We start from the raw sequence: 10,755 nt of genomic DNA on the forward strand, positions 1-10,755 counted from the left end.
TACTTCCTGTAATCCTGGTTAATTCTTTCTTGCTGATGTTATTTTATAATATATTAGTGAGCCTTGTTCTCGATGCTCAATTTAAATTGTTATAAAATTCTACATCTTTCATTGTAAATACCATACCATATTTTCTTTCTGTATTATTATCGGGGTCCAAGCTGTATTCAACGATTCAAAGATACATTTATACTTCCCATTATGCTCTTTTTCTTAGAGCGTTACAACTTATTATTGAACTGTGAAACTTGGTTTTAGCCGTATCCCATTGTCGTAGTATGATCATTGTCAAGAGTCCCAAATGTGGCAAGTAGTTGATCTACCTGTGCCTTAGTATTTAACGTTAGAATTATAGTCATTTTCCGGTAGTTGGCAAGGTTCGTTCTTGAAAATAGCTAATGTTGGTTCATTTGTTGCTGAGAAACGGATTAGTAAAACTGCGCTTTCTAAAAATGAGAAATTAGTGTGGTTACCGAAAAGTTGCATGGGGATAAACACCCCCTCAGCAAGTACCAAAGACAAAACTGTAATAAATGAGAATGAAAGGGCTGCAATCAGAAGAACACTTTGGAAAACCTACTTTGGATAGAAAGGTACCTTGAAATAGAAAAAAGAATATGGGAAGCTGATAACATGCTAGAAAACTATATTTCATCTCGCCATTCAGAACATGATGACTAAAATTTACAAATGTCTTATAAATAAATGTAAATAGGAGTAATATTTTCATGTTATTCTTATTTCTTTATACATTTTTATTTACTTGATCTTAGGATAAATAATCAGCTCGATTATGCGGCCATCTCTATAATTATAATCAATTGTAATGCCTCTGTTTTTATATAAATACAAAATTTTCTATAGCAAAATAGATAAGCGATTTTAAAAAATATACATTTTTCAAAACACTATAACTCTGAAACGGTAACAGTTATCCATGTGCGGTTTTCAAAATTATCTTTTATATGAAGATTGAGCCCCAAATAACTGACATTACATGAATTAGAAAAAGTGTCCAATTCAGCCCACCTTGTACCTATTTAGGTAAATACATGTATAGGTTTATTTTTTGAAATAATACTCCTGCTATTTTTCGATCATAGAATTTTTTAAGAATGTTAAAAAGACTTCGATATTTTAAATTTTTACGTATATCAATTTGTATACGCTTTTTTAAGAAATAGTAAGAATTATGTCAGTAATAAAATACTCAAATAACGAGAACACCCCATCGTCTCATTCACACAAATTAGAGAGACAAAAACAACAACCCTCATTACTACCTGCCTTTTTCTATTTAAAATTTGCCTCACTTTTCTATCAAGTCTGACCTACTCCAGTTTAGATCCAGTCCAGCCATTCAGACATTTGTGCATTGTATAGTTCAAATATGAATTTAAGACTTTTTAGAGAAGCCCTGTAATTTTCGGATAATAATAGCGACCCACCAAGCATTGGGCTGCGATTTATTCACATTTTGGTTCAGATATTTTCGGAAGACGCGGCAAAACAACCTGTTCGTGCAGTTTTTAATTTACCTCTCTGGAGGCGCCCGATTTTTCATTTTGGCCGGATCAATCGTCGTGCCTTCCAGATTAGTGTACATTTCAGATTAGTTATCGGCGTCCCTACAACTCAACTTCTTACCGACGGAATTTCCGAAATCCTAGTTTAAAAATGGTCGTCTTGGATAAGTCGACGGAAAATTTTATTCTAGACGTGCCGTTCGAGGAACCCGATTCGACACTTCGGGTAAGTTATACGAATTTTTCAACTTTTTAACATCGCTAGCGAAAGTTGCAATTTATAGTGTTTTACGATAACTTTCAATTGACGTTAACGGTAGTCATCTTTCTCAACCATACCATTTGGACCATTGCAAAAACACGCGGCAATCGAAAGGTTGCTACGTAATTTTAAAATACAGTATGGAATAATTTTGTAACCAATTTTTCTTTAGTTATTAATTGTTGTTGCGAATATTTTACCAAATATTGGCTTATTATTGCATTTTGTTTGCACCTAAGTATTTCTTAAGTATAATAAAATTTACTAACAATTAAGCACACCCGTAAATTGGGCAAGTTTTAAATAATACTTAGGCAATGAAAATAATGACCAATAAAAAAATACTAAATAACAAGAATTACAAAGGGAAATTGCCACAAAATCGCCCAAGACAAGTTTATAAAGTTTGGAATTAGAAAAATAGGTAACCTATACAGATATTTTTAATTTTGATTTAGTGGTTATTATTGTTTTGCATAATAATTATTATTTAATTACTTGAGAACTGCAAAAGAAGTTTTAATAATACAAGGTGATGAAATGAGGTGTTTCCTTTTTCAAAATCTCGTAAATGATGACCTTATTTTTTAATATAGTAGACAAATAGATAAAATCAACAATATGCAAATAGGACCGAATCGAACTTATGAGAGAACTGTGTCGGTCAAACATATACAATAGAATTGATTTAATGTATTGTCAATATTAATGTAAGTTCGAAAACACTCAGACGATATGAAACATCATAATTTTTATTCCTTTATTCGAATTACAATCAACGAAATAGATTAATTTTGATAACAAAAATATTATTTGCGTCTTAAATTAACGTTAAAAATTAACAACTATTAACTATTAACATCAATTTTCTGACATAACTAAATTTTTTTAACTCGGATCAGTTAATTATGATTCGGTAATTAGCGCCAGCCAAAATTAACTGGCTACCTTGCAAATTTTAGAGGAGAGTATTTTTCTAGGATTTCTGGGATTATATATCATTTCCATTCCAAAAGTTTTAAGTAAACACGATTTTCATGGTGAGTTTTTTAAACAAATGTTGCGCATCCAAAACATTAACTAATATATAATTATATCTACGCGAAATATTTGTAAAGAATAATATTTTTTATACAAACAATATAAACATAAACATAAAATAAAAATAAGTGTAAACATAAAAATATAAACAAATATAACCTCACTTATTTTTTTTAAGTTACTTATTTTCTTTCCTCTAATATATTATATTTTAGCAAATGGCGGCTAAGGTCTTAAACAGACAAAAGGTAGAATGATGGATGCGGAAATCATGATTTTTATGTATATGAACTACCTTCCTTTTTTATTTTTCTACACGAAATGTTAAAACGCAATATTCCGATTGGAACTTTGGCTTAAAGCGTTTAATTTACCATACGGCTAGGAAGCTATAAATATTCCCCAAATTTGTTCCAAGCTTTCGCAACCGGCAGCAATTTATGACCTACAAAATGCGTCACTCAAATAATTTTTATTGTCAATCGAGGCAACATAAAATTGAATGTTTCATTACTCTAACTCCCAGTCATACTTTTAACTCAATCGTCACGGGCTGAGCAAAAAATGGATTGTGAATTGAGAGTTCATTCCTCATCTTTCGAAAATTATTTACCTGCAATAAATATTTCGGATGACGATTATTTCTCAAAAAATATAAATTGCACGGAGTTTGTCATGTCAAAATACGCGTTTAAATTTTCAAAAATTAAAAATTCCTGGCGGATTTGTTGTATGATGAAAAATAGAGCACACAATAAAAGGTCAACAGAATATAAATCAGCAGCCTATTTTGAGCATCAACTGTGTGGGTCAAACATATCTAAACAAATTTAATTTTTTACTTGATTTATTGGGAGATTTTAGTTTTAGTTGTAAAATGTACTCACGACGCTATTCAAACCAATGCCGGATATAATGTAACGGCGTAAATCAAAACAATTCGTAGGTGTGCGAAAACATAAATAAATGTCATAATTGATGAAAGAAATTGACAGATTTAAGTGGGATTTAATTGCAGTGAAGTCGATCTAAACCGGAATACGCCCGACGTGGGAGAAAAGTTTATCAAATTTTTTTCAGTATACCAGGATGGCTATAGTAATGAGGATTGTTGTCCTTGTCTTGCGCTTTAAATAAATGGAGGAATTTCGCGTTTAATTACTTTAATTAGAAATATGATTCGCACTGACATCATTTACATATTAATATTTGATGAGCAAAAAATACTATCTTCAATTATTTATAAAAAAAGAAATGTATAATAATTTTAAATTTACTAGTCAAGAACAGGTATGTATTTTTTTAAGAGTATTTCTTCAAAAAAAAAACATTTATTTACCTAAATATGTACCGTTAACCAATATATGTAATTCTTGGAAACATGAAAAAAAAAACATTTTTTTTTACTTTAATTTTTTTGAGAACTAAATCAATAGATAAAGAACATCAAAATACTATTTTTTTATTGATACGAACAAAAAACTTGTATATAATAAACTTGTATGTAATAAATAGCCGAGTTATTACTAACTAAAACTAAAATAAATACATTTTAGAAAGTATTAATTTATTAATTAACACTATTTAAGCTTTAAATTATAACTAGGTATATGCAAAATAGTTTCCGTCCAATATAGTCAAAATATATCAAAATCACTCAATTTAAAGAAGGATAAGCGATTTATTAATAAATGATTGAACACTAAAAAACCAAAGCAGTTAGAAATTTGAGAAATAATATAAAATAATCTCTTAATATAATTATCTGCACCACTATCACTAACCGCGGAAGCAGAAGCTTAGATTACATCAGATATCAATAGCTTCAGTTTAGCTAGCTTAGTTTGGTCGAAAACTGGAAATTGGAATTGGAAATGATGTCGCTTTATTCATTAGAATGTCCAGAGCGCTTTTCAAACAAGCAGTTAAGCTTTTTAGCAGTTAAATCGGCAGTATTAACTCGTACGACGAAAAAAATAATATAAAATAAAAATGTCAAACATAAAAAACAAAATTTGACTCATAAAATCAGTATTAGCTGTACTACCGGTCCTATTAAATTCAAATGCACTGTTTAATTGTTATCTTTTTCTTCTTCTTTTCTTCTTAAGGTCAACTCTGCTACGATCACTGGCAGTTACTAGCTACGAGCTAAGCTTTACCCTTTTATGCGAGATAATTAAATGATAATATACTCTAATTAACATTAAATATAGGTACTATTGAATTTGTTCTTTTGGGTATTTTGCCATGGTGCATCAAGATAGCGCTGAAATATCGAATATTTACAGGGGAAAATGGATTTTAATTCAGGGGATTATATTACAGGAAGAGCGGAAAAAGACAGGGCGCTACCTAGCGGTCGGCGTAGTCTTATTCCTGGTAATTATAGGCTTGTATCACGCCATCTCGTATGGGTCTACGAAGATGTCAGCGCTACTGGGCGCGGCGCTCACCATGTTCCTTTATCTTCTCTGGCTGCTGTACGCGGCTCAAAGAAGAAAAAGACTCCAAAAGGTTTGTTCTGATTTTTTTTTTATTAATTCACGAGGCGCAAGTATCTGTAGATGAGAAGTTTGCATCGGTTTATCGAAAGTTTTTGACTTCGTTTAAACGGTTCTCGACTAGTGGAAACTTCGTAATTTGTTTCGCCCCGGAGTTTCCAGAAGTTTACCTTTGTTTTAAAATCCTTGTAGCTGATGCAATTACGATAATAAGCCACAAACTTCGACCGAATTTTGTAGCAATCTGCGTTGCGCCGAGATTTCCTTTGTTCGTGGACGAACTTCATTAATGAAAAAAAAAAACACTTTTATGCAAATAGTAGTTGAAAGTTTAAGATCGGTTCCCTATTAAGAGGGTAACTAACCATTTAAATATTGCCTAAATTATATATTTTTATCTATACAGGATATTTCAAAATTCAGTACAAATATTTTGAGCGCATGATTATTAGTTAAAAATAAGTCGGTTTTGCATATTTGTCGGTTTTTATTTTGTTGTTGCACATGAATTTGTTCTTATTTTAACTTTTACTCCTAACCTACATTTCTTTTCTCAGTTTCAAAAGGCTTATGATTTTTTTATGTCCCTGTATTAAGTTTTTAGCCACCTTGACCACCATTTTTAAAAACTTTGGCTTCGATCGAAAGGTTGCTACCAGCGACTTGGATTTTTTTCACACAAAAAGGACGGAAGATTTCATTTTTTTAGCAAAAATATAATACAGGGTCGTATAGAAAATCGTGAGCCTTTTAAAGTGAAAAAATACATGTAGGTAACGCCCTTTACAAGTTTACAAATTTCTTCTTCTGTGCAATATTATTAAATGAGATCCTATCAAACTCTTGACTGGAACCTTCGGCACTGTACTAACACACAATAACGCGTTTTACCACAAACCGAAACTCAATTTTACGCACTCGACGCGCGTTTCGCCGACCAAGTTGGCATCTTCAGGAGAAGATTAAAACTAAAATAGTTTTAATTTTAATTTAATTTGGCGACGCCTTCTTTATGTAGATTCCAAGTATTTTGCTCCACTAGGTCAAGATCAAATGAAATCAAGCAAAAGTGGCCATCGTTTGCGCTCATATGTCTATTAGAATCATAAATATTTTGGGTAGTTGTAAAACAGCCTCATCTATATTATTCTTTGCGGTGGAATACTTTGGTCATTGCCCTTGCTCAATTTTAGATTGTTGATAGCTCAATCGTAATTTATTTATTCTATATTTTGCATTTTAAGTCAATAATTGACACATCAATGTCATGCTCATCGTCAGAAGTTGAGTGCCCAGTAGGTTTTTATGTATGGACAAAAAGTTTCCAGAATATTCAACTGTAACGTCTGGCATATCACCTCATCATCTACTCGTTCATGTTATTTATATATTTCTATTGGGTTGTTCGGAAAGTCATTTCGTTTTTTTTGGGGAACATGAAAGACAGTTTTCGTATAATGAATAAATATTTTATTAAATTATATATTTTCCATTCTGGTCCAACACCTTTTGCCATCTTTCTGGCAGTAACATAATTCCCCTCTCATAAAAGTTTTGGTCCTTGCTGGCAAAAAACTGGTTCAGGTGGTTTTTGACATCTTCATTTGAGGTAAAGGTTTTGCCATCCAAAAAATTTTGCAGGGACCGGAACAAATAGTAGTCGGAAGGCGCCAGATCTGGAGAATATGGTGGATGTTGCAGTACGTCCCATTCAAGCTGTAAAAGTTTTTGGCGAGTGACCAAACTTGTTTGAGGTCTCGCATTATCCTGGTGGAACACTACACCCTTCCTGTTGATTAATTCGGGTCTCTTCTCTTTAAGTGAATCATTCAATTTGTCCAGTTGATGACAATAGACTTCTGAATTAATCGTTGTATTGTCCGGCAAAAGCTCAAAAAAACGATTCCTTTGACATCCCACCAAACGGAGAGCATCACCTTTTTTTGGTGAATGTTGGCTTTTGACACGCTTTGAGCCGGTTCATCTTTTCTGCTCCATGACCTCTTGCGTTTAACATTGTTGTATACAACCCATTTTTCGTCCCCAGTAATAATCCGCTTCAAAAATGGATCATTTTCTTGACGTTTGAGGAGCGAATCGCACACGTCAACGCGACGACACAAATTTCGCTCCGTAAGGACATGGGGCACCCACACATCGAGCTTCGAGGTTAAGCCCATGCCTTTCAAATGGCCATAAACAGTCAAATTCGACAAATTTAATCTCTCACCGATCTCTCGTGTGGTTATTCGCCGATTTGCATCAACTAATGCCTTTATCGCATCTTTGTCAGCTTCGACCGGCCTTCCAGACCGTGGTGCATCTTCGACATCAAAATTGCCGGATCGAAATTTTGAAAACCAGTTCTGGCACTGGCGTACTGTTAACACGCCTTCTCCATACACATCCGTCAATTTTTTTCTCGCTTGGACAGCATTTTTACCTTTTCTGAAGTAAAAAAGTAAAATATGACGAAAATGCTGCTTATTGCTCTCCATATTTAAAAGGGCACCAACCAAAAACTACTGCGTAGAATTAATAGAACTTTTTCACACACAAGCCTTGCAATATCAGCTCTCAATGGTTATGCGGCTTAAGTGTGAAGTTGGTTTCGAAAAAACGTAATTAAGTCCTCTGACGGGAAAAAACGAAATGACTTTTCGAACAGCCTTATATTATCCTTTTCAAAGGAGACATATATTTAAAGACATAAACCGAAAATATAAGAAGCTCAACTTTCCAGAAATGAAGAGTAGAAAGATAGTATCAGATTTCTCTGTAAGTAGTTAAAACAAACCTAATTTATAAGCGCTTTTAAAAGGCATATCTGATGTTAATAATGGGCGCATACTTTTATAAAAAGGCCGCTATAGATGTTTGCAAAATCTTTTGGCTGCTATCTCGTATGATTGCAGGAAGGCGAGAAACATCTGGAGAAGCACGTCACTGACGTCTTGCTAAACATGAACAATAGGAAAAGTACTTCGTTCTCGGAAGAGTCTCACGACAATTATACATACGCGTCAGAAGAAGAAGTGAACAAGTTTAAGCGGAAAGAAGAAGTCGATATCCCATTCGTAAATAAGTGTAACAATTCTGGTAGCGAAGTAGTTTCTGCCACGCCTATAAATCAACACGAAATTTTCATTAGAACTTATTCGATAGGTTAGACGGCATATCCGACACAAAGTAAGGACAAGGTATTTCTTCCTTTGATAATTCCATCATTTCAAAAGTTTTTACTGCACTCCATTAGAAAAATTGTAATTTCTGTTACTTTTTTAACGAAAATAAACAAGCTGGTAGAACAAACTTCTCCTTAACATATAGCCCACCGTTCAAAATTTCAATTACTTCTAATTTATTACAGTTAATAGATAATTTAAGTTAAACAGAAAAAAAGCTTTTCAATGCAAAAGGGATATGAGAGAACAATATCGCCATTGCGGTTAGTAAACTAAGAATCAATTTGCTGTTGAAGATATCGAAGATGGAACAAAATACACCGACTGCGTAATATAAGGGTACCGTTGACGGACGGATATGAAAATTTGAAAAAAAAAATTATCCGACAAGAGAAAATGATGGAAATTATTTTCGATTTTCTGAAATGTCACCAAGGCAGTAATCGTTATCATAAATTTTAAAAGTCGGGTTCTATAAAAAAAATATATCAACTATATTCACAGTGAGAACTATCTTATAGCTGCGAACAATCTAAATATTTTTGGTTTAATGCTGTTTGCTTTATCTCCACAAGTAAAGTGGTGAGGAGGTTTCGAACATATTCTTAAATAAATAATAATAATAATAATATGTCTTTATTCATGTTGACAGAATATTTACAAAAACTTATAAAGTAGGTGGCGGTATTCAACAGAGTTGCTCATACAACCACCAGATTAACCAAATAACATATAAAATATCCAAAACACAGACTAAGAGAATAACAAGATAACCAAAGTATATCATTATAACGAGAGTAATGTACGATTGTCACAGATTACTGTAGTTTAAGATTACTCATGTTTAATAGGACGGTAGAAAGTAAATAACCTTTCATTGAAAATTGAGATCGTGGGGGCACATCTGACACTGGAAGGTAATTTATTAAAACATTTTGATTCCTGGTACGTAAAAGAACATTGAAATAAGGTTGTACTATGCTTAACCAACCGTAAGGAGTTCACGACTACGAGTTAGCCTGTTATGGGTATGGACACCTCTAACCAACTTTTCATATAAATTGATAGGTTCGCGATGGAGTGGAATTTTATATAAAAAACGGAAAAAATTTGGCCCACACCTCCAAAAAACTTAACATATTTTAATGAACTTGGAGTCGTTCAAAAGGGCATTTCCTAGAGTACCAACAGGTGGAGTTTTGTGACGTCATCATCAAAATATGAAAGTAACAATATGATCTTTTTATGTCATTATGTCAAGTACAGGTCCAACACCCCAATAAAAACCGCATCCCAAAATATAAATATAAGAACTTAATGCTCAATAAAAAGTTCGAGTTTTAGAAAATTTTCTATTTTACGGGTCATTATTAATGTCTAATTATCCCAAATTTTGCAAATAAAAAGCTCATCTATTATTTCGGATGTCAAATGACATTTAAAATAATCAAAATAAAATTTTATTTTATGGGTTTGATCACATAAAAACAAAATCTGTTTTTCTGTCAAAAAAGATTCGTAATTCATTCTTCAAATTTTCTTCTCCTTTCAACTACTTAAATAAGTCTATAGTTAATAAAATTGTTTAATCTTAAACAATTGATCAGTGACCAAGGCAGTAATTCAACGTACTTTATAATGGAAAAATAAGTGGTGATAATAAATATCTGAAAACAGCTAAAGTATGTCAAAACGTAAAAATGTCAGCTATGGTAATTTGACCCCTTCGAGGGTATTGTAACAAAGTAGTAAACATGAGTAAAAATATTTTATTAAATTTCTTTTTGAGAACGAAGTTCTTTAATTCCAGTATTTTCTCTTGGCCGCGGTATATTGTACCTAGAGAGCCCAATTTATTGTCCGGTAGGCAAAAATTCATGTCATGAAAAATGACTATTAGTTTTAGATATTTTTAGTTTTGGTTAGTTTCATATTTACTTCTTATTTTCGTGTTTATTATTTTAGTGTTTTATAACACGCTTAAAATATAAAAAATCTGTGAGCACGTGCTTTACACACATCGAGTACCTAAATTTTCAAAAATTCGAATAAATTTCGTCGATCTTACCGAAAAATTTATTGTTTATTTTTAATAAAGAATATTGTAAGATTTATTTTCACATGTTCCTAGAATGTAAACCATATTTTCAAAGACTGATCAATAAATATATTTTCACGGTAACGGCGCGTGATTAAATTTCCATACCTTTACTTCAACGCTTAAGGTGGCAACGGAT

The 10,755-nt window shown here is 32.4% G+C and overlaps 1 protein-coding gene across 1 annotated transcript; it reads left to right on the forward strand.

The window, feature by feature from the left end:
* Window positions 1–1,601: 1,601 nt before the first annotated feature.
* LOC132698310 (uncharacterized) lies at window positions 1,602–9,973 on the forward strand. The gene is made up of 3 exons (XM_060664303.1): window positions 1,602–1,752; window positions 5,158–5,346; window positions 8,249–9,973. Exons 1-3 carry the CDS (start codon window positions 1,678–1,680, stop codon window positions 8,501–8,503), a joined length of 519 nt encoding a protein of 172 aa, XP_060520286.1. The 5' UTR covers window positions 1,602–1,677; the 3' UTR covers window positions 8,504–9,973.
* Window positions 9,974–10,755: the final 782 nt, after the last annotated feature.

Source organism: Cylas formicarius, unplaced genomic scaffold, assembly GCF_029955315.1.
Source record: "Cylas formicarius isolate icCylForm1 unplaced genomic scaffold, icCylForm1.1 PGA_scaffold_2__14_contigs__length_35257938, whole genome shotgun sequence".
NCBI classification, from domain to species: domain Eukaryota; kingdom Metazoa; phylum Arthropoda; class Insecta; order Coleoptera; family Brentidae; genus Cylas; species Cylas formicarius.

Excerpts from the sequence above, each read along its gene's own strand:
- LOC132698310 (XM_060664303.1), top strand. The coding sequence starts at position 1,678 with ATGGTCGTCTTGGATAAGTCGACGGAAAATTTTATTCTAGACGTGCCG. Across the intron at positions 1,753-5,157 it reads AACCCGATTCGACACTTCGG|GAAGAGCGGAAAAAGACAGG; the intron begins GTAAGTTATACG and ends ATTATATTACAG. Across the intron at positions 5,347-8,248 it reads GAAGAAAAAGACTCCAAAAG|GAAGGCGAGAAACATCTGGA; the intron begins GTTTGTTCTGAT and ends GTATGATTGCAG.